The sequence below is a fragment of the Myotis myotis genome, unplaced genomic scaffold (assembly GCF_014108235.1).
Source record: "Myotis myotis isolate mMyoMyo1 unplaced genomic scaffold, mMyoMyo1.p scaffold_m19_p_8, whole genome shotgun sequence".
Classification (NCBI taxonomy): domain Eukaryota; kingdom Metazoa; phylum Chordata; class Mammalia; order Chiroptera; family Vespertilionidae; genus Myotis; species Myotis myotis.
Window position 1 is genome coordinate 22,029,053 of NW_023416390.1, and position 24,836 is coordinate 22,053,888.

At 38.8% G+C, this 24,836-nt stretch overlaps 1 protein-coding gene and 1 non-coding gene across 4 annotated transcripts; one reads left to right on the forward strand and one right to left on the reverse strand.

Moving 5' to 3' along the window:
• Positions 1-24: 24 nt before the first annotated feature.
• CNOT9 (CCR4-NOT transcription complex subunit 9) lies at positions 25-24,251 on the forward strand. 3 transcript variants are annotated; one of them, XM_036320811.1, is made up of 8 exons: positions 25-427; positions 11,331-11,510; positions 12,616-12,731; positions 14,118-14,227; positions 18,082-18,191; positions 20,022-20,120; positions 20,320-20,411; positions 21,960-24,251. In XM_036320811.1, exons 1-8 carry the CDS (start codon positions 404-406, stop codon positions 22,132-22,134), a joined length of 906 nt encoding a protein of 301 aa, XP_036176704.1. In that variant the 5' UTR covers positions 25-403; the 3' UTR covers positions 22,135-24,251. The 3 variants fall into 3 exon arrangements, with proteins under 3 accessions (XP_036176704.1, XP_036176705.1, XP_036176706.1); XM_036320812.1 differs by having other exon boundaries at positions 27-427; positions 21,966-24,251; XM_036320813.1 differs by lacking the exon at positions 21,960-24,251 and adding an exon at positions 21,303-21,433 and having other exon boundaries at positions 28-427.
• On the reverse strand, positions 5,772-5,906 carry LOC118662346. The gene has a single exon (XR_004969726.1). It is a non-coding gene; the product is annotated as a small nucleolar RNA SNORA79 (small nucleolar RNA).
• Positions 24,252-24,836: the final 585 nt, after the last annotated feature.

The following is a 24,836-nucleotide window of genomic DNA, read 5'->3' on the forward strand; positions in this document are numbered from 1 at the left end:
TTCGACTGCCCCTCGTTTCGTCTTAGTCGGCCTGGTGGGGCATGCGCACTACTTGTCCTCCCGGGACTTTTTCCCGCCCTTCACTGGCCTCCGGAGTAGGGTGGGAGTTCACGCCCCTCTCTCGGGGTACCTCCCAGGGGATGCGGGGACAAGTAGGTGGCAGATGTCCTTAAGGTCCTGAATCTTAAGAGGCAAAGGACATACTTTGCTGAGAGTTAGGAGGTGGGAATAAGTTGTTCAGAAGGGGTCAGGGGTGAAAGGTCATAGGACTGCGAAGGGGCGGAGCGAGCCGAAGGCGGATGGCGGCCGCGGCGGTTCATCATCTTTGGCGGCTTCAGTGCTGAAGTGGGGACGTGGGTCGGGAGCTTTCGGCGGTGGGCGTAGAGCGGCTGCCACTCCCAACATGCACAGTCTGGCGACGGCTGCGGTAAGTGACTGGGGCGCCCGGCCTAGGCCCACAACCTTTCTCTCTCTCTAGCCCTGCGTTTCGGCCTCCTCCTAGGTCCCTGTGTCGAGCCCGGAGTCCAGCTCCTACTGCCCTCTCCTCCCGAGGCCCCGGCCCCCCTCCTCGCCGCGCCTTGGCCGTGGTGGAGCCCGCCCTCACTTTTTGCTCGGCGGCCGGCTCTCGTGGCCTCTTGCGTGGCGTTTCGCGTTCTTCTCCGGCCTCGGGGCCTGGTCCCGCGCCCGCAGCGCCGGTCTCGCGGCCGGGGCCGGCCATTCATTGCGCTGACCGACAGTTTGGGGTGCCGTTTGCGCGCTGGGCGCCGGTGGGGATGAGAATTCCGTGAGCAACCTGACAGGCAGGGCCCGGGGCCCTCGGGACTCCCTGCCTAAGCACATCGCAGCGGGAAGGAAAGGGCTTCTGACCCAAACAACAGGCTTTACCGAAGCAACGCTCAGACCCGGGCTCATGTGTGACTTACGGTTCTCTGCGCTTAAAACCTTTTCCCACACATCTCATTTTATCAGTGCAGTTTTTTGACAAAAACGGGGCCTGCAGTTCACCTGTCTGAAGTAATCCTTTGGCTGCCGATTGCAGTAAGATAAAATCCAGACTCCTTGCCATGACATACAAAGCCCTCCCTTGTCTTTACAACCACGTTTGCAGTCTCCTTTTATGTCACTTGCTCGGTAGGCTCCACTGGCCGCCGTTGCATCCCTTCTACCCTCCCTTCCAGTGCGCTTTTCCATCGAAGGGGCGCTTTCTGATCTCTGTTCTTGGAACGCTCGTCCTACTCCCATGCCTTATGCACACACACACACCATGTGGGCTAACGTGGCTCCTCTTCCCTCAGGTCTCTGCCTAAACCTCCCTAGAACTGGCCTTCCCTTACCATTCTTTTTAAAGTAGTTCTGTAACCCTCGACTTTATTAAAGTACCTTTACAGCATGGATTCCACTTTGTAATTTTTGTATTCATTCCCTTGTTTTGTCGGTCTCCCTCTTGAGGACAGAGACAGGTGTAGTGTGGGCCCTGCGTACATGGCTACCCTTGTTCCTGGCATAAAGTAAGGGCTCAGGTACTTTCCTGAATGAGGGAGGTGGCTACTGAGAGCGCTTAGCCATGATGGGAACACAGGACCATATGATCTGAGCACGCTCTTCTAAATGCCCATCCCACTTGTTCTGTTTCACCAAGGTGAAGTGATTTAGGAGAGGGTAACATATGGAAACTGCATTATTTGGCAAAATGACAAGTACCAAATAGAGAACTAAAAAAATCACCTTGACTTTAAATATAAAAAGTGAGCTTCAGTGTGATTGGGCTGTAGAAAACTGTCATTTCCAGAGCCAGTGGCATCTCTGCCCCCAGACACCATGTGTCTAAGTGTTTGTAACTATTCAAAGTGGAGGGGTACCTTTTATATGTCTCAACTGGTATTTGCAGTTTCCCAGTTTTTTTCTTCTTCCAAATTGCATGTATAATTTAGAAGAAGCAAGTCAAGATGAGGTTGCTGCTGGTAGGGGAGGGGCAAGTTAATTAAGGGATTCTAATAAGGTTGGCTTGTCTGTCCATCTCTCAAAATCTGATTGTGTCTTCTCCACACTTTGATACCAAGCTGCTCTTTTCCCTGTCCCTCCCCAAACTCTATACCTATTCACTTTTATTTTCATTTGCTCCCTAATGCTTCTTTTGAACAGCCATTAAAGCTGTGTTTCATTACTTAAAATAAGTACTGAATTAATGGTTTTCCAATTAAATTTACAATACCTTGCATTTTTTAAAAATTTGAACTTTTAGGTACAGTTTCACTTGTTATGCTGTTTAGACCACACAAAAGTGCTGACAAGTTCCTTTGTACCACTCATTCACTAGAATATTTGGTTAGTCAGGAGGTGGAAGCATAGAAAAGTTGAGTGGCCTCTTTCCCAATTCTCTATGCCTTCCATTAGACAAGCTGCTTGTTATTCTGATTATTTTGCTCTGGGTAAAGGAACAGTAATGGTGTTTGTCACTAGCTACTGTAATAGTGCAATAGTGCTTGCAATAATCTAAAGCCACCTGAGAAAATGCTTTGTGCCTAATGATGAAAATTTGCATTGTGTTAACCTTTATCTCTTTTTAATATAACAGGTAAATCATCACTCAGTTGGGGAGACATTACTATCAAAGGAGAATGTAGTCACATGAATGCAGAATGTCATTCACAAAAGAGAGAATTTGAGATAATTTTGGAAGTATCTTAAATTTTCACTCTTGAGTGGTATTTTATTACGCTAAAAATGTATGGTGTAGTAGATTTGTCACTGTTTTTTTTTTTTTAAAGAATGAAATTGGAACCTTATCTTTTTTTTTAATATATTGTTATTGATTTCAGAGAGAGAGAGAGAGAGAAAAACATCAATGATGAGACAGAATCATTGATCGACTGCCTCCTGCATGCCCCCTACAGGAGATCGAGCCCACAACCCAGGCATGTGCCCTTGGTTGGAATCAAACCTGGAACTCTTCAGTCCTTAGGCCAATGCTCTATTCACTGAGCCAAACCAGCTAGGGCTAGACTTGTCATTCTTTACAAAATACATCCTAACATCTTCATTATTGCCACCATAGAAAGTAATTTCTGTCTCACATCCTATATATAAAAGCCTAATATGAAAATTGACCGAATGGCTGAACGACTGGTTGCTATGATGTGCACTGACCACCAGGGGGCAGATGCTCAACGCGGGAGCTGCCCCCAGCCCGCAGGCCCCAGGCCAGCCAAGGCAGGTGCCAGTGGGGACCCCCGGTCGCCCCGCAGATCAGCCCTGTTTGCCGGCCAGGCCTAAGGACCCTACCTGTGCGTAGATTTCGTGCACCAGGTCTCTAGTCTATTAAATAAGGACACACATACCACACAGGATTACCTAAAGATTAAATAAGAATAACAAAGTGCTCAGTGGTTGGCTAGGTTCACTCACTGGTGAAATGACTTGCTCCCAGATTCAACCTTGGGACTTAATTCCTGCCTCCACAGAGTAACAAATCACTTTGTTATGGACCTCACAGGTTGCTTTAGAATAGTAGAACTACAAACTTCACATACTGTGGGTCTTCTGTAATGAATGTTATGCTAGTGATTTAAAACAGCCAAAGGTAAGCCTTTAGGAGATGCATTGGGTATGCATTTTTTAAAATTTTTCTCACTGATGTCCATTGGCAATTCTAACATCCATAAACCTTTTTTTTCCATCACTTTCCACCTAAGTGGCAACATCATTAGTTACTTTATACCTTTTTGTTGAAGCTGTGCTAGACTCCCAGACACTCTCCCCTTTGTCAGATAAAAAGAACATTGTGCACTCGGAAGGATCTAATTCAAACACTATCTCCTCCCTCCCATGTCTCCTGTTGAAATTTAAGCAGATTGTCTAATTTCTCTTTGCTTATTCACTTCCATTTTTAAAAAGGTATTTTAAAGAACATTCTGGCCCTTATTTTATAAAGATAGGATTATTAAGCTAATTCATTATTTCCCTTTGGCATTATTTAAGAAGTGTAGGTTTTTTGAATGTCATTATGTAGACATCCAAAACCACATGTTGAGTCATCTCCAGAATTGGGAAAATACCTGTTTCAGTCCAATTCCATTCTGTTACATATTCATTGGTAGGAAAACCAGCAGTTATTTTGGCCTTTAAACATAAAATTGTATTGATAGGTTTGTCTATTTTCTGTTTAAGAAAGCCATCAATGTCAGTTTTTAATTTTAATCATAGGGGCTAAATCATATTTTTATTTATGGGTAAATGAGAGTCTTTTGATTTAGGTTCTAGATATGTTTTTCCTTTTCATATTAGGTGTTAAGATTTTCATAGAAAATCAACTGTCAATAACCTGTGTTTGTGACACTTGGCGTTAACCATTGGTGACTCACTTTGGTAAATCTCTTGCCTGTGTTAAGCTTTGTTGAAAGAAAGAAAATTATTTGAAATACTTTTCCTTATACAAATCATTAAACAGAAAAGAGGAGAGTGATTCCCTCGTAAATGTTGACAATACAAATATTTTTCACACATATATTAAAAGGAAAGAACCACGGACATTAAATGAGTATATAACTAAAGACACAGTTATATCCAATAGATTCTGTTTCTAATCTTAGCAGACATTGTTGAGGAAGATAACAGTCCAAATCAGACTCTCATGACTTTGTTTCTAGATATGTAATTGAACTTACTATTTAGCCAAATCCAGCTGTTAGTGAGCTGTATTTACATAATAGAATATTAAAGTTCTATATTGTGTTCTTAAGAAACTATTTCTTCAATTGGGAAGGATATTTGTGATTTCAGTTCTATAAACCAGTTAGGGTTCACTGATTTTTGAGAGAAGTAGACTAATTCTGCCATACACTCACTTTGCAATTTTGAGTATGTTAAACCTCCCTGAAACCGTTTCCTGTTAGAATTTTGAGAATAAAGGGAGGTGATCCACAGTGACTGGCTGGCACATAGTATGTTCAATAAATTTACCTCCTATAAATAGTTTCTAGAAAAGGCAGACCTAATATATAGCAACAGAAAGCATATCTTTCTGCTTTCTGGTTACCTAGGGCTGAATGTGGTGGGGTTTATTAAAAGGAGTACTAGAAAACTTTGAGGGGTGGTAATTGAAGTGGTCTATGTCTTGATTGTGGTGATGGTTACACTGGTGTATAGATTTCTCAAATACTGAAACTTTTTATTGTGTGCAAATTATAACTTAAAAATTATTATTTTTAAAGGGCCACTTAGATTAGGTTCTCACTTATAACTATACTAAATAATTTCTAAGATTTTATAACTGACTGAGACTTTGGGAATAATCCTATGTAATAAAAAGGCTAATTTGCAAATCAACCGAACTGCAGAATGAGTGGTTGCTATGATGCTCACTGACCACCAGGGGGCAGACACTCAGTGCAGGAGCTGCCTCCTGGTAGTCAGTGTGTTCCCACAGCGGGAGCGCAGCTCAACCAGAAGCCAGGCTCACGGCTGGTGAGTGCAACGGTGGTGGTGAGAGCCTCTCCCGCCTCCATGGCAGCACTAAGGATGTCCGTCAGTCGGACATCCCCGAGGGCCTCCCACTCCACCCAGTGCACCAGGCCTCTAGTTGAATATGGTTTCCTCATTTTACCAATGATAAAACTGAAGCTTGGAAAAGTAAAGGACACAATTCTAGAAATGGCAAAAAAGTATTTTGAAGACAGTTCTGGCTTCTAGTCCAGTGTGCATTCCAGTTTTGTACTTGTGTAGTTACTTGCAAATCAAGGTCTTTTCTATTCTTCTTCTTCTTTTTTTTTTTTAATTGTTTGACTCTGCAAAAATCAGAAGGCACTAATGGACAACCAACCCATCCCATGGTGCTCTGAGTAAAGATAGTCAGCTTAGATATATGATGGACTAAAGTCTATTCTTTAACTTGATAAACAGGTTCTTAATCCTGGGTTAATGGATGGGTTGGGGTGCTATCCATGAGTTCTCTGAAATTATGTGTAAATTTTGTGAAAATCAAATTATGTGCAAAACAATTTGCAGTTATGTTTTTTTCTAAGGTAAAGATCCGTAGATTTCTGTTGATTCAAGAAATGTTCATCTCTGTGTTTGTGGTAATGTCCTATCATTGTTTAATGTGTTTAAGTTAGGTAAGTCATAGATTATTTTGCTTATCTGCTGCTGGACAGTGTGTGCTACTAGGCTGAATTCCATATCAGCCACAGCCTCAGAAATATAATTAGTAACTTATAAATTAAAAGATTGTAGCAATGGAATTAGGAATCTTTAGAGGTGATCTTTAAATAGAGAATGGGAAGAGGAGGAAATCTGCCCACCATCATTTACTCATAGTTGTAAAACGAGGATAATAACCACATTGTTGTGATTACTAAGTGAAACTATGTTTTTAAAAAAGTACAATACAATTCCCTCTCTTCCCTCATCCCCCTCTTTCACTTCCCACTCCCTTTTAAGAAGACATCAATTTTCAGATTTTAAAAATTTTGTAAGAGGTATGCCTAAATGATCTTTGGGATTCAGAAAGAGAGTAAGATACATTTTGGGTTTTACTATCAAGATCAAAGAATGAAACTAGATCACTATTTTACACCATTCAAAAAATTAACTCAAAGTGGATTAAAAATTTAAATGTAAGATCTGAAACAATAAAATACATAGACGAAAACATAGGCATTAAGCTTTTGGACATCAGTTTTTGTGAATTTGACTAGAAAGGCAAGGGAAGCAAAACAAAAAACTAAAATGCCTCTGCACAGCAAAGGAACCATGAACAGAACAAAAAGTCAACCAACTGAATGGGAGAAGATATTATTTGCAAATGGTATTTATGATAAGGGGTTAATATCTAAAATACATAAAGAACTCAACAACAGAAACAACTGATTTAAAAAATGGGTAGATGGCCCTAGGCATTTTGGCTCAGAGGATAAAGTGTCAGCCCATGGACTGAAGGGCCCTGGGTTCATTTCAGGTTAAGAGCACTTACCTTGGTTGCAGGTTCCCATCCCTGGTCTGAGTGTGTGCAGGAGGCAACCAATCGATGCGTCTCTCTGTCTCTCCCTCTCCCTTCTACTCTCTCTGAAAATCGATGGAAAAATATCCTCATAAATAAATAAAAATAGGTAGATGAACTGAATAGACATTGTTCAAGGAAGCCATACAGAGGGCCAACAGACACATGAAAAGATGTTCAAAATCATTAATATTAGGGAAATGCAAATCAAAACCACAATGAGGTATCACATCGTACCTGTTATAATGCTAATCTTTATTTTTTATTTTGTTAATCCACACCCAAAGATATTTTTCCATTGATTTTTAGAGAGAGTGGAGGGGAGGAGGAAGAGACAGAGAGAGAAACATTGATGGTTGCCTCCTGCACACCCCTGGACCTGGGCCAGGGATTGAGTCTGCAACTGAAGTACGATGAACTCAGGACCCTTCAGTCTGAGGGTCGACGGTCTATATCAAATGATTTCACTGACTGCCATTAAAATGATGGTTATTAAGTGCCTTGTAATCTCAACAAGTAGAGAATTTCTCTTAACATCAGTGACACTGTTCATGGTTCTGATTGTTTTCAGATTCTGCTGAACTAATAGCAATAACTTTTTAATTTTAGTTTGAGATTTTTATATATTCCCTATCTCTATTGTCTAGGAAATAGACACAGGAAATAGTTTTTTAGAAAGTTGTCTTTAGATCAGACCTAATCTTTCAGGCAGGTGAGAAGCAGCATTAGCAAAGCAATTAAGAGTCTGTTGCCAGACCACTTGGATTCAAATCCTGGCTTGTCACTTAACTTTTAAGTCAGTGCTCCTCAGATTTCTCATCTGTAAAATGCAGGTGGTGATGATACATATTTATTTAGGACAGTGCCTGTCAGAGTAAGTACTATATATGTTAGCTCCCTTTATATTTTAAGAAATGATTATATTCATCCCATAACAAATAGGTTGTGGGATTTAAACTAATGCCTCCTATTAAGCTGGAGGCAAAATTCAATAGGCATGATGAAAAGGAGGGTCCCTGCACCAGATATTTCCTGGTATCAAACTGCCTTCACTGCCTTCCCATTGCTAGAATGGTCTACAGAATCCACAGCTCCAAATTAATGTCTGAGATCCCATCCTGACATCCCTAGCTCTCTTAGAACCAAATTCTCAGGGAGGCTGCAGCTCCCACGAATAGTCTCAAAAGTTGGAGTTTTGCTGGTAGTGGGTGGTCATAGCCCTAGGGACCCAAGCAGACAGACACAAGGCATTGGCCTCCCAGAGTGCCAGCACCATTCATCTAATTGGAGTCAAGTCAGCTCTGGAAATATAAATTAATATGTGGAGATAGGGCATGGTGTTCAGAAGCCATAATATGCTGACTGGTGTTGTTCACCTAGGGTGCCCCAGGGTGGATTGGGGTACAGGGGTGCTGGGTATAAGTCACAGGCTGGGTTTAGTTGGGGTAATGGAGTTTATTGACGGTAGTGTCTGGGTGACAGGACTTTGGGGAGAGTTGACCAGAATGAGCAATGACTAATCAGGGTAGATACTATATTGCTAGAGCAGCATCTGTGAAGCCCCCTTGAATTACTGGATTTCAATTCAAGAGACTGGGCAGGAAACCCAAAGCTAAAATTTTAGCCCTTGTTTCCACTGAGCTTTTAAGGTGATGTAATACTCTAAGCATATCTTATCTTCTGATGGGAATTGCATTTCCAAAAATAACTTTTTAAGTTGAGGGCCTGTCTATAGTAGAATAGAAAGGACAAGTGCTTGGACAATTCTGTTTTTGCTGTAGAGAGGGGAGAAACTATCCTATTCTTTCTACATCATATTGTTACTTTAGGAGCCTTTGTTTCCTTGAGGAGTATCACTGCTGGGAGTCAAAAAACAGCGTTTAACAGATTACTCTAAGGCAACAATTTTCAACTGGTATGCCGCAAGAAATTTTAAAACATGCAATACCTGACTATTTAGTTAAGGGCACTAACCTCTTTTCCCTTAGATTGTTAAGTTTAAAAAATGACAACAGCCAACACAACAATAGTCGTCGGGTGTGAATGAATCAAAATTATACCTTTTTTTTGTCAGATCAACAAATATATATATTTTTTGGTGTGCCACAGAATTTTAGTAATTACTTATGTGTGCAATGAGATGAAAAAGGTTGAAAATCACTGCTCTAAGGCATTTAAGGAAGACTTAAGCTGCATGGTATTTCATTTCATTTAGCAGAACACCTTGTGGTACATTCTGTCAAGCAAGTGAAATGATAAACATTAAGCTAAAAACTTACAATCAAGCTTCCATTTATAGAAGGCGATTGTTTAGCTTGGGTAGAGTAAAGTGAATACGCCTCAAAGTTCATCTGAGACTTCAGTCTATTCTTCAACAAAAACGGTTGTCCTTTTTGTTCCTCATCTTTCCATCTGTATGATGGGTGAATCAACATTCTATCACATTAAGGTACAGTGGGAACATGTACTAGTAAATACTATGAGAAGCCATATAATACCATTCAAGAAAGCATTGGAATATGCACCTTCATACTTGGGTAAATTGAGCAGGTTTATTCCTTTGAGCATAATGATCTCATCTGCAAGTGCAGAGCCCTTCTTTCTAGCTACCCAACTTTTTCTTTGTCATGGTTTGGGAGGAATTAAATGAGAAAATATTGGACATAGGGACAGAAATCAACATAAATTTGATAGGACTTTCAAAACAGCAACAGTTGCCCTAACCGGTTTGGCTCAGTGGATAGAGTGTCGGCCTGCAGACTGAAAGGTCCCAGGTTCGATTCCGGCCAAGGGCATGTACCTTGGTCGCGGGCACATCCCCAGTAGGAGGTGTGCAGGAGGCAGCTGATCGATGTTTCTCTCTCATCGATATTTCTAACTCTCTATCCCTCTCCTTTCCTCTCTGTGAAAAATCAATAAAATATATATATATATATATATATATATATATATATATATATATATATATAAAAACAGCAACAGTAATCATTTTTCTAGTCTACCATCTTATTTTCCAGATAAGAGCAATTAAGGGACTTAACTAGGTCATAAGGCTATTTGACAAGTGTGAAGAATTATAGATATCCTCAATTTGAGGGGAATATTGTGGTTCTTTAGCACAATAATGAAAGCATGTTCTATTAAGTCTTTATATAATTCCTACATGAGTATCTAACATGATTCTCAAAGGGGAGAATCATTAGAAGGAAGAGCTTTTCTAAATTACATCCGTTTTCTTCTTCACAGAAGGGGATGCTGATAAAATAAAATTTAAAAAAAAAGAGAGAGAGAGAAAGGGATGCTGGAATTATTGGAGAAGAACAGCAATAGATGGCATGGGTGTAACTTTTTTCTTTCAAAAACTTATAGCCGGGCCAGTGTGCTCAGTGGTTGAGCGTCGACTCAGGAACCAACAGGTCAGGGCACATGCCCAGGTTGTGGGCTCAATTCCCCATAGAGGGCATTCAGGAGGCAGCCAATCAATGATGTTTATCTCTCATCAGTATTTCTATCTCTATCCTTCTCCTTTCCTCTTTCTCAAAAAAAAAAAAATCAATAAAAACAAAAAACTATTATAGGTACATGATAAAAAAAAGTTTAAACTATGTAAAAGCTTTTATTGTATACAATGAAAAGTAAGTCTCCCATATGGATTCCAAAGTTAGAGCTAACTACTGTTAACAATTTCTTATGTGTTCTTTTAGAAATGTTACATGTAAATATGTAAGAATATATGTGAATGTTAATGGAAGCATATATGCCATTCTGCACTCTTTTTTGTTGTTTTTGGCTTTTTATTTAGTATCAACAGATACAGAGGTACAGTGTCTCTTTTTTAAAAGACTACGTAGTATCTATAATAATGAAAACATAATATGCTAATTAGACCGGACAGCCGAACGAACTTCAGGATGTCCTTCCAGACGACCTTCTGGACGAAGCCAGGGCTGCAAGAGCCACTCCTTGCATGAATTTCATGCATCGGGCCTCTAGTTCTGTATAAAAATGTACCCATACATTTTAAACCAGTTCCTTAAGGATAGATATTTGTTATTTTAAGTTTTCTGCTTTTAAAACAGTGCAACAGTAAATATCTTGGTATGTCTTCAGTACAGCCCAAGTATATCTATGGGATAAATTCCTAAACATGGAATTATTAAAGTGTATGTGCAATTTAAATTTTACAAATTCAATTAGTTTATATCAAGTGTGTATATTTAGAAAAGCTCTCCGGATATTTATGAAAAGTATATTCACTCTAAAGCACTACTGCAGAGTAAGATTTGGTTTGATTCTAATGAAACACACTTGTTTACTTTCTTGTTTTCACTTGAAGCCTGTGCCTACTGCACTGGCTCAAGTAGATAGAGAAAAAATCTATCAGTGGATCAATGAGCTGTCCAGTCCTGAGACAAGGGAAAATGCTTTGCTGGAGCTAAGTAAGAAGCGAGAATCTGTTCCTGACCTTGCACCCATGCTGTGGCATTCGTTTGGTACTATTGCAGCACTTTTACAGGTGAGTATATATATACATGAGCTGTAGTTCAGCCCTGTTTATTACACTTGTAACTCTCCCTTTGCCCAAATGATTTTGAAGACATTAGTAGGGTGAGTCTCTAAATGTTGGCATTTGCAAGAATCTTGTAGAAAAGTTTAAGGTGCTTGTTAAAATGCAGATTTTTGGATCCTACCCAAGATATTTGGTTTATTTAGTCTGAGATTAAAATCTGTATTTTTAATAAGCACCTCCCCTGCTCTCAGGTGATTCTGATGCAGGTGGTCTAACAACTACACTTTGAGAAACACAGGACAGTTCTATATGACAGTGGCGAGAAGGTGGAAAGTCAGGTGTAAAGACTGCAAGGTATATACTGGGGAAAGAAAATGTTAAAGATATGACAGTTGTAAGATTAAAGGTGGGAACAATTGTACATTAAAGATTAAATAACTGAAATTTGTTTCTGACCAAAATGGTCATTGGTAGGGAATAAATTGATATGCTATAGTCTAGGAATGATCATCCTTTAAAGTACTGTATGAAATACCTAATATTTATGTTAATTTTTTAGATCTGTTAAGTCAGTTCACATTCTGTCCCTATTGCATGTAGCCAAGAATCTAATCTTTCTTATTGGAATATTTTTTATGTAAAAGTTTTACAATTAAAATAAATGAAATTGTATTCAACAAATCATCATCTTTTGAGAGAGAGTACATATATTCACTGCATATACCCATGTTCTTATCTTCCTCTTTTTGCAGTTGCTGTCTGGCCAAACTCAAGCTCCTTTATGGGTCACTGTGGTTGATTTACTAACATTGTCTGGCCAGGTTCCTCATCACTGTAACTTAAAGCAGGGTGTTGACAAAAAAGAGATTATAAATGTAAGAATTCCACACAAGTGAAAGCTTCAACAGATGCAGGATATAAAGAATATGTCAGTGACCACAGCTGCCTCCATAGCTGTCTTCCTAGAGACATGTAGAAATATCAGGTAGTCTCAGTCAAGTATATTTCTGATGAAAGGATAGGAGCATATTTAAGTTCTTTGCTTTAATATCATGGGAATTAATTTTATAACAAGTTATACTTTGTTCATCGGGTGGTTTCCATTTTTTAGGAAATCGTAAATATTTATCCATCTATCAACCCACCCACCTTAACAGCACACCAATCTAACAGAGTTTGCAATGCTCTGGCATTACTGCAGTGTGTGGCATCACACCCAGAAACCAGGTAAATGCTTTGAATGAGTCTATTTGGGAAGGTTTGTACTGAATGTGATCTTTAACTTTTTCTGAATGATGACAAGGAGGGGCATGCAGTAGGGTGCATGTACGTGGGCATGGATATTCAGGATCCACATTTACTTTTTAATTTTATCCTGAAGAATTTCTGGTATCTTATTCACTAAATTTTAGTGTGATGACAGTTATAGTATTATTTAACATGTTCTTTTATAATTAACTTTTTTTAACCTCTTTTTAGTGTGGTAAAATATACATAAAATTTACCATTTTAGCCACTTTTAAGTGTATAGTTCATTAGTATTAAATATACTTATAATGTTCAACCATCACTACCATCCATCTCCATAATTCTTCATCTTTTAAAGCTAAAACGCTAGCCTGGCTGGTGTGGCTCAGCTGTTGAGGGTCAAGCCATGCATCAATAAGTCACTGGTTCGATTCCCGGTCAGGGCACATGCCTGGGTTGCGGGCTCAATCCCCAGTAGGGGGCATGCAGGAGGCAGCCAATTGATGATTTTCTCTCACCATTGATGTTTCTATCTCCCTCTCCCTGTCTGAAATCAATAAAAATAAATTATAATAAATTTTTTTTAAAGTTTTGTGTGTTAGCTCTCCTACAAGGTTTAACTATAAATACTGCACAGTAATAGATTGGTTCCATATTAGTTGCCTGACATAAGCTGCAAATTAAAATGTTTTTAGAATATTTAGTGTATCTGGAATTTCTCTAATAAAAAGAGAAGAAAGAGTATGAGTTTAAGCATAGCAAATAAACCTGAAATGGCTGCTTTGTTGTCTTCGTTTATAAGGTTTTGTCTGACTATACCTGTGAATATTGTTATTCAGCCATAACTTAGGTGAGAGAAGGCATCTAGGAGAATCTCTTGGGCACTTGATTGCATTTTATGGTCTAGTATTTTAAAATATGCAGTTAGATATTTCTTAAGTACTTGGTACTGATACGAGGGAAAATCATGTATTCTCTTAACCATTGGCCTAGACTAGGGTTTTTAAATCTTGACACCATTGATGTTTTGAGCTGGATAAGTGTCTGTGGTGGGAGGAGAGGGGATGGGGAGGGGAGAGGGTTGTCCTGTGTATTGTAGGATGTTCAGCAGCATCCCTGGCCTCTGTCTACTGGATGCCAACAGCACTACCTCAGTTGTGACAACCAAAAATATCTTCAGACGTTGCCACATGTCCCTGGGGGTGCAAAATCACCCCATTGAGAACCACTGGTCTAATAACAGTCTTTCCTAAAGATACCTCAGTCAGTCAATGTTAAAGACCTTACAGAATTAACCATCTGGAAATTTGAATGTTTAGAATCCTTAGAAATTAATTCTGGGCTCCTTATGATTATTTCTTCCAGGTCAGCATTTCTTGCAGCACACATTCCACTTTTTTTGTACCCCTTTTTACATACTGTCAGCAAAACGCGTCCCTTTGAATATCTTCGGCTAACCAGTCTTGGAGTTATTGGTGAGTCATAAGGGTTGTTCTGCAAGCCTGAAGACCTGATTTATAATAGTGGTCTTAACTTGAGTGCTTTGTCTGCTGTTTTCTAGTTCACTAATTGTTTTTGTCTTTGAGATTAAGAATGTTTTTACTAATGAGTATCGACCATGATGGCTCTTCTCAAGTACCATTCGGGGTGTTAATAAGGCCCAACATTTGGGATTAAATTCAGTGTATATGTAGAAACATTTGCTAGAATTGGGAGAGTAAAGTACTTCAGTCAACAAATAAAAAGTATAATTCTAGGAATAAGAATCTGAGTTTGTTGTTTGTCTTTCTCACTTCTAACCTGTTCTCCTTTAACTCGAAGGGTTTACCTTCTATTTCACCTAGTTCAATTTTTGCATGCTCAAGATAATGCTTCCATATACATTTACTACGGGAAATGTATCTAAAATACATTTTATTCAAGAAAATAATATAGCTCCTATAATATATAGCTATTTCAGATAGCTATTTCAGATCTCAGCTTCCTGGGTAGTAAAGAACTACTTTTGGGTTTGGGAAATGTAAACACACTCAAGAAAGTTTCTTTCTCAATTACTCTTTCTGTTTTTAGTGTCTTCTTATAGTTTTTGCTTACATACCAATCAAACCATAAGGACATTGATTATTCAAATTTTGTTTTATTAGGTTATTTTTATGTTCAACCTGTGTTCACATGCCTATGGTTATAAACCATAAATCAGGAAGTATAATTTAAAAGTTTGGTATTTCTAAGACATATTTCTGACATTTTATTATGCTTTTAAGGAGTAACTATTACTTCATTTACTCCAGATGAATGTTATTGTTTTTTACATCTTCTGGGTGGCACTCTAATTAGTAACTTTTTTTCCAATATATTCTTTTCTGCTTTAAAGCTATATAAATTGCTATATAAATTTGTCATGTAGGATTTAAGATAACATGATTTCAGCCAAAAGAAAACATTTATGTTTTAAATCTGATTTAAATCATCCTATTTCTATTGTGTGCTTTTTTTACTGTTGATGTTGGATGGTATATTTATGAGATGGTAAGATAAAGATAACAGTGGAGGATGAATAAAATACTTGGACAACATTAAGCCAATTGTTCACGGTTGCGTATCTTTTCTGAAACTCAGTTTCTCCAAGTCAATTGAAGGTGAACATTTGGACCTAAATTTTTTGCTTATACAGTAAAACCTTGATATAACGGACTAATTTGAGTGAGGTGGTGTCCATTAAAGCTGAAAGTTTGTTATATAATAAAGTAGGTTTTCCAAATGTATGTTAAAAAGTTGACAAATAGCCAAAACCGGTTTGGCTCAGTGGATAGAGCGTCAGCCTGCGGACTGAAGGGTCCCAGGTTCGATTCCGGTCAAGGGCATGTACCTGGGTTGCGGGCACATCCCCAGTGGGAGATGTGCAGGAGGCGGCTGATCGATGTTTCTCTCTCATCGATGTTTCTGACTCTCTATCTCTCTCCCTTCCTCTCTATAAAAAATCAATAAAATATATTTAAAAAAAAAAAAAAAGTTGACAAATAGTTTACCTGTTTTTACTTATGTAGACATGTTTATGTAATTAAGTATGTTTGAGAAGTTTAATTTTACAAAAAAACATTTCTAGATGTATAATGGTAATTTTAAATTTATACTGAATTAGTCTAGTAAATGCATGCATTCACCAGTCACTATAAGTAAACAAATGCACATGGCTGGAGCATGGCTTAGCACACATCCACACGAGTTAAAACTGCTGCAGAAAGTCATGTCACACAACAAAGAACCAGTTACCAAGCATGATGTATTATGATCACATACTAGTCATTCATTGAACATTGTTTACATGGGGTAACTCTTAGATTTAAATATGTAGACTATAATTGTAGATGTAGTATTTATTTATGTTGGCGAAATTACTATAGTGTTTTTTCTAACATATGGCCTATTCCCTAAAATTTGTCAAAAATAACAGTGAATTGCCCAGCCGGTATCGATCAGTGGTTGAATGTTGACCTATGAACCAGGAGGTCACTATTTGTTTCCGGTCAGGGCACATGCCCAGGTTGTGGGCTCGATCCCCAGTGAGGGTCGTGTAGGAGGCAGCCAATCAATGATTTTCTCTCACCATTGATGTTTCTATGTCTTTCTCTCCCTCTCCCTTCCTCTCTGAAATCAATAAAAACAAAAAGGAAATAAATAATGGTGAATTGCCTTGGCCAGTGTGTAGTTACAGCATTGGCCTGCCCTCCCAAAGGTCTTGGGTTTGATTCTTGGTCAAGAGCACGTACCTGGGTTTCAGGTTTGCTCCCCACCCCCTGTCAGGGTGTATATGGGAAGCAACCAGTCAAAATGTCTCTCTCACATCGATGTTTCTCTCTCTCTCTCTCTCTCTCTCTCTCTCTCTCTCTCTCTCTCTCTCTCTCTCTCTCTTCCCCTCTCTTTCCCCCTCCCCCTCCCCCTCCCCCTCTCCCTCTCCCCAGTGGGAAAAATATCCTCTGGTGAGGATTAACAACGACGACAACAAAATAACAGTGAACTAATAACAAAAAGTAACCTGTTAATTTAATTATAAGCAAATTTTGGTTAAAAGCATTTTAAAATTAACAGGATGTTAATTTTCACATATGACATACGTACCGGAAATTTTGTCCATTAAATCCCAAATTCGTTAAATTGAGGTCTGCAAAATCAAGGTTTTACTGTAGTGTAGTTCAAGAGTCATTAGGCAAGTTTGAATATAAATGAAATGATACATAAAAGAAATTAGGAAACACTTGAAACTGAATGAAAATTAAAACATATCAAAATTTGTACAATGCAACTGAAGCAGGGCTTAGAAGGAAATTTGTAGCATTAAATTCTTATACTAGAAAAGGAGAGAGGTCTTTAATTAAATATCTTAAGCAAGCACTTTAAGAAACAAGAAAAAGGAGCAAGAGAGTAAGATTTTCTCTTTATCAACCTCGTCTTCTTTTCTGAGATGGAAAATGCAAAAGGCAAGAAGTGGAACTCCACAAATAAGTCGGGGTCGGGGAAAGGCTTGAAATTTCAACCGGTAGAAGCTAAAGAGGAACATCATGCTGCTGGTGAACCAAGTATACAAAACTCAGTTGTTTCATGGGGTTCTGCTTCCCTGTGTACAGAACGGAGATAATACCACTGAACTGTGTCAGTCACTTGGTCAATGGTCTTAGTTTAGAGACCAACAGAATAATAGTATTTTGGAAATCATTTGTTTCAACTATTATTTTTAGATAAAGAAACAGGCCTACAAAGGGAAGGTACCATTATCAAACTTAAGTAAACTATTGTAGAACCAGGATTAGAATCTAGGTGTATGTGTGTTTCTTGTTTAGATATCCAAATGTTTGTGCTCTTTGAGGAAAGAGGGGCAATTAATAATCAGGAAGTAATGTTTATTTATGTGCATTGTGAAGTAGGATTCAGACTGACACCATCTTTTTGCTATCTGGGAATGTGCTTTAATACTGATGTAGAATTCTCTCTTACCTAAAATAAATGAAGAATAGATGGTAATATTATATGATTGTCTACCAAAAGTGATTAAAAAAATGATTTAGATGGCTACACTGTTGCAAACTCTGTGATGGACCAAACTTGGTTCCTGATCTTTTAGAGCTGACTGATAGCAGTCAATCTGTGCTTCTCTTCCTCCCCCTTTTTTTTAAAAAAAAACATGGGTACAGCTGATGTTCTGACATATAAACTACAGTTTGTGTTCTGTGTTATTTCAGTTCCACAACTAGCTTGGATGAACAATACAAAGTTCATTTTAATTGGAAATCCTAACAACTGAAATACTTTTGTTTGTCCATATTTTCTTTAGGGGCTCTGGTGAAAACAGACGAGCAGGAAGTAATCAATTTTTTATTGACAACAGAAATTATCCCTTTGTGTTTACGCATTATGGAATCTGGAAGTGAACTTTCTAAAACAGTATGTGCTTTTAACTTAATGGATTCTACATTGTGTTGGCTCTTGAGCTACTTCTTTATGGTGTATAGGATAACTATTTTGGAAAGCTATTTGGTGGCAGTATCCACTATAAACATAAGCCTTTTTCATGATCCAGCAGTCCCACTCTTAGGAATATACACAAAAGAAATGAGCTCTCATATACATCAACACATGTACAAGAATGTTTATAGCAGTTTTACTTATAAAGGATAAATTGTATTATAGTCACAAAATAAACGGTATAGTAATTAGCCCTGGCCCATGCACTTAAGATTAGTGCACTTTGTACACTTTACACTTTTATTTTATATGTTTGTATTACTTTGCTATTGATGCCATAACAAATTGCTACAAGCTTGGTGGCTTAAAATAACACGAAATTTATTCTCTTATAGGTCTGGAAGCCAGAAATAGTCAATCAGTTTCACCAAGTGAAAGTCAGGGTGTCAGCAGGGCAACGTTCTTTCTGGAAGCTTTAGGGGAGAGTGCCTTTCTTTACCTTTTCCATCTTCAAGAATTGCATGCCTTGACTCATGCACCCTTCCTCCATCTTCAAAGCCAGCAGTGTAGCATGTTAAAATCTCTCTCTGCTTCTATCACACTGCCTTCTCCCCTGTGGTTGAATCTCCCTCTGCCTCCCTCTTGTAACAGCACTGTGATGCCCTGGCCAGTGTGGCTCAGTTGGTTGGGTGTCATCCCATGAACTGAAAGGTTGCCAGTTTGATTCCTGGTCAGGGCACAACACATTGTCCCAGTTGCAGGCTCAATCCCTGGTAAGGGGCAAGCAGGAGGCAGCTGATCTATGGGTTGCTCTCACATCGATGTTTCTTTTTCTCTCCCCCTCTCCCTTAAAAAAAACTACCAAAAACAAACAAACAAAAAAAAACAAAACACTTGTGATTACATTTAGGACATACCTGGATAATCCAGGATGAGTAATCTCCCCTGCCCTCCCCCAAGATCCTTAATCACATCTATAAAGTTCCTTTTGCCATATTATGTAGCATTCACAGGGTTTGCTGATTAGGACCTGGATATCTTTGGGAGTCATTATGAGCTAACCACAATGTTGTATCCCAGTAAAATTAACTAATTCCCACAGTTGATTCTGATAAGCAGGCAAAGAAGAGAATCATTATAATAACTGACTTGAATTAAACTAGTATTTTTTTAAATTCTTTCTATGTAAGAGTTAATGAGCTTAAGTTGGGGGTATTCGAAGGGAGGCTTAAAAGTCTTATTATTTTAAAGATCTTTTAAGAATAGGAAAAGCCTTCATTTGGAAAAGATGAGGCATAGCTGCATCTCTAAAATCATCTTGTCCCATGGAAAACAGAATAGGCTCTGTATTCAAACTAGTTTTGAATCTCAGTTCTGCAACTTAATAGCTTTGTCACTTGGGACCATAATCTGGCAAGTTATTGATTATCAGCTATACCTGATATATAGTAGGTTTTCAGTAACAGAAAGTTTCGACTTTTTTAAGAATCTGATAATTATCCAGAATCTATTTTTTTGTGTATGTAAAATGAGAATAACAATGGTACCTACCTCATAGGTATATTGTGAAAATAAAATAAGGCATGTTTTATATCTTTAGGAAAAATTCTGACAGATAGTAACTGTTCAGTATTGTAAAAGTTGTTTGTTTTTGTTTTTTTACTATGTATATCTCATCAAGTAAGATGTATGTAATGCAAGGGTCTCTGCTTCATTTTCTGATTCATAGTTATTTCTGGGAGATTGTATAGACTGTTGGAAGACAAATCTGAGTAATGTTTTGGACTCCTTCATTTTGTTTTACTCCAGGTTGCCACATTCATCCTTCAGAAGATCCTCTTAGATGACACTGGTTTAGCTTATATATGTCAGACATATGAGCGTTTCTCCCATGTTGCCATGATCTTGGTGAGTTCCTTTATCCACCCTTTTGCAACTACTTCTGACCACACAGCTTAGTTCCTTTGCAGTTGATGCTGAACAACTTCAGTATTCCAACTAGAAATAACCCTGGAACCTTGTATAATCATTCTTGCGATATCTCATCTTTTGATTATTTTGTGTTTTGTGGTTTTTTTCCTACCCACCCCATTTTGGGGAGAAACAGGGTAAGATGGTCCTGCAGCTATCCAAAGAACCTTCCGCCCGTCTGCTGAAGCATGTAGTAAGATGTTACCTTCGACTCTCAGATAATCCCAGGTAAACATTTACAGAATTTATAGGACTTAGGGGAAATACTCTGGTGAATGGTTGCTTCATCTCATGGCATAGCTTCTATATCTTTAGGGCAGGGAAGGGATATAACTATATTTAGTTTATCTGAGACAGAACTTGATTAATTCCTTTTAAAATCTGAAGTGATAAATTTTTAAAATCCATCAGAATTTTATTTCTCCATTATAACTGTACCCTACTCTAAAATTCCAAAGAGTTCAAATAGTTCCCTGGGAACCTTAGAATACATTACTCCTGTGATTTGAGCTTTCAATTGCTACTCTAGGTGGTCAAAAAGATAATATTTTCAAAGATCTTAAGAAAGGAACAGGACTTAGAGGGCTCGTGATGTATTTTCATTTCTCTCCTTGATTCCTGTAAAGTTCTTTAGCTAATTATTTCATCTCCCTATGTTTATAAAATCTTTCAGCCAGAAATCATATATTGTAGGTATAATGCATTTTAGAAATATTTGACCTTTTGCTTTATAAATCCATAATTCATGCTGAAAGCCACTTTCTCAGATTCTGCTAAACCACATAATGGAGTGATTTCTGTGTTCCTAGGAATGGGAATTACTTGATTTAATGTGAACTCTTGCCACTGAGGTTATTCAAGCCCTAACTATTTATTTGACCATTTTGTCCTGCTCCTTAGTGGTTCCTATTTTCACCAAAGTTTGACTATATTTATTTGAAATTCTCCTTGTACAGAGCTGTAACTTTGCTTAAAACGAAACTGCCTTATACAGGGGTGGGCAAAAATAGGTTTACAGTTGTGAATATGCAAAATAGTTTATTCTTTGTATTGTTATTTATTTGTATTATTTGTCGTCTTATTATTATTTTGTATCCTGACTTATGATTTATCTTTTAGGTAATGATGTCTGGTAATTTAACCTACTTTTGTCCACCGCTGTAGTTAAACCTTTTTGAGGTTTTCAGATTTGACTTTCTGCTGGTCAACTTTAAAAAAAAAAATAAAGCATGTAAAAGTTCATCTGATAATTTTGCTACCATAGTTTTGTTTTTATTGCTCATCTCTTACTAAGGATTTTAACTATAAAACTGAAGCAATTTTTGGAAAGAAACAAATTTATATTAATTTAGAATTAAAGTTTATTGTAATACTATGAGTCGGGCCATATTCCTTGTTAGCGTACTGATTTTGGAAATGTTTCATTTATTATAACCCATATATTTCTGATATGAGCATATTGGCAATATTTACTGTAATAAATCAGAAAGCAGTTTGAATTGAAGTAAACTATTATACCATTTCATTCCATTTTCCTTTGTCATGAAGTTCTATATGGGGGCATCATTGTGAAAATCTGCAGGCTACAGATTCTGAAGATGTCTCTGAGTTTATACCTCATATAAGCTTTAAAGAATGTTAATGGCTTCTAAAAAGTAACTTGACAAAGCCATAGGTTCCAGAATTCTGTATATTTATGTCTAAGTAAGGGGCTCTTCCATGTCCCTCAAATGTGGCTTTATTTGTTGGTCTCCCTGGTTGGTTTGTTTGTTTCTGATGTAGGGCACGTGAAGCACTCAGGCAGTGCCTCCCTGACCAACTGAAGGACACAACCTTTGCCCAGGTGCTAAAAGATGACACCACCACGAAACGCTGGCTTGCACAGCTGGTGAAGAACCTGCAAGAAGGCCAGGTCACCGATCCCCGGGGTATTCCCCTCCCCCCTCAGTAATCCTCTCCTGTCCCCTCCCACTACTCCCACAAGTTGGGAAGGGAGGGAGAACCTTCGAAGAAAACAGCTCAGGTTTTATTGCCGACTGGGAATAGACAACCTCAATGCTGAACTGCACTGGAGAAAAAGGGCAAGGTACTCCAGCTGAGGTACATGAGCTGCCATCTCAGGCTGCTTTGACGACATGGGCTTCCTCTGCTACTCCCAGAAAATGGGCTCCTGACAGAAGTCTGCCACCACAGCCCCAGGAGGGAGTCAACACCAGCAAATGCTGTATTTGCAGCATGCCCAAGATCCTTCTCCCCCACCTCTACCTAGCCACTGGCAGGGAGAGGAGATGATGGTGATAGCAGCGGAACTCTAGGCATGGGAACGCCTGGGACCAAGCCATGTGGTGTTCGTTTTTTGTTTTGTTTTTTCATTTTGTCTTCCTGGAAGACTCAAGATGTGTCTCTTCATTCCCTCTCTCAGTATTTGTTTACTTTGGTATTTGTTTGTTTAAATCTCAGAGAGAGAGAGGTGTGTTTGTGGACACAAGCTGTAATATTCAGCAAAACTTTGTCAATTGGCAGTGTTTACAATCTGTTAGCTGCATAAGCTCAATAAAAAGTTGGTCTGGGCATAACATCCCCTCCAGCAGGCCAATAGCTGCATGAACTATTGGGAAGAATGGGAGGCAGGGGAAAGAGATAATGCCAAAGGACAGCAGGAACCCAACCATCTATTTCCCTTCCCTTTCCCAGTCTTCTACCCTCAGTTCTGGATGCCACCAGGACCTTAACCTCATTTTTGGCTTCAGCTGCTAACTATATCAAATCTCATTTTCCTCCAATTAAAGTTAAAACAGACATCTTAATTCATCAGGCTGTCCTGGAAGGTTATTATATTGAGGGAGGCAGTGGTTCTCACCTATTCAAGTCCTCAAAGATCTTTCCTGGAAGACTTTTTTAAAGGGAGATGCCTGGAATTAAGATGATAGGCTACTTGATCCCCTTCTTTCTTTGTTTTAGTGTGAATTTCTGCAGCTCCATCTGTCTTCATGATTGTACTTGAAACAGTATTAGCCAAATTGAGTTCATTTTATTCAGATTTAAGATAGATGGCTGAGTCCACTATCTTAGTCCATTCAGTCCTTTCTTTTTTACACATTCCCTTTTGATCTATGGGAATTATAGGGTTGCCACTAAAATTTTTTTCACTGTTCATATTGTGTTAGAGAACCCCACTTCCTTCTGTGGAGCTTTAGGTAACTCTACTCACAGTCCAGTGTAAACTGCCTTGCTTTATCCCAATCCTTCCTCCTACCAACACCTGCTCTTGCTCTCTCATCCCCACTCCATTGAAAGATGGGATTGTTAATCCGACTCTAGAAAGAGACCAAGTATATTCTGTTCACATCTCACACAATTGAAGGTGTCTGAACAAGTTTAGTCCATAAGAGGCAAATTCAGAGAAATCTTTGCAGAGACACTTCTGCCAACACAAGGGCTCTTTCAAACCGACTTTCACAAAGGGAGCCAGCCTTGTTAGTTGACTTCTGTCTCTTTAGAGCCAAGAAAGTTGTAATTGACTGGCCTAGATGTAGGAAGAGTAGGATAAGCACTTAATCCCCTGCCTTCCAAACTGAAGAGGAGGACCAAACTAGCTCTCAATAATCTCAAGCCTGAAGAGAAGAGGTCTTGGAGGAACAGAGAAGAAGAATGGACTGGATAGACATCTTGACCCCCCTCAGCCCATAGTTTATATCTGAAGAGTCCAGCTAGGGTAACCCTAATTTTTGCCAAACATCTTTCTACTGAGCCAAAGTGTTCTCATCCCCCTCCACTGGGAAGCAGCTGAGGCTCAGGCCCTTGCTCCCTGAGAAATTGTTTCTCCATCTTTCGGTGCATTGGCCATATTACTGTGCCAATAGTGTCTTAATTCTTTTTCCATCTATTCTCAGCTGTCCTTGGACCCCATATAAGAGTTGCAGGGGAGGGATGGAAATGGGTATTATTCCTTGTAGTTGATCCTGATGTCGTGTGTATAAAAAGATCCCTCCCCTCATTCTGTGTTTTTCATCCCTTGCATTTCTTCAACAGGATTGAAATAAAAACATGCTTCTGTTTTTATAAAAATAATTTTTCCTTTAAACTATTTTGTCAGTATAGAGGTATCTAGGCACTTTAGTCAGATGATCCTTGTCACCCCTGTCTACCCTGTGTCTACCTGAACAAACACACTGACCTGCCAAGAGGGCATTGATAGTTCCTTTGTGGATAAGTCATTTGGGAGAGTCTTGCTGATGTATAAAAGCTGTTTGGGAGACAGGGGTGGTGCCCTTTATCTGATAAAGTATCTCTTTACTGGGACAAAACCTCACTCCTGGCTGTAGTACCCAGTACTTAGTACTGGTATGAGAGAGACTTCTATATGTAAAGAGGTAACACTTGAAAGATTTTATCACTGACTTTAATATTAATTTTCTTCTTGAGATTCAGGACTGAGAGCTCATCTCCAGAGTTGTTTCCATGCCTGGTCATGGCTCTCAGTGGGATAGAGCCAACCTGTGCTTCCAGCTTTCTCTCCACCCCCCGCCTCCCAAGGTTTTAGAGAGCCTTTGACTGTTTCAGTGGTGCAACAGGGCAAGGAGAGACATTGGTAGCCTTCACAGCATGCCTTCCTTACTATCCATATATATGATTTCCTGCTCACTATTCCTG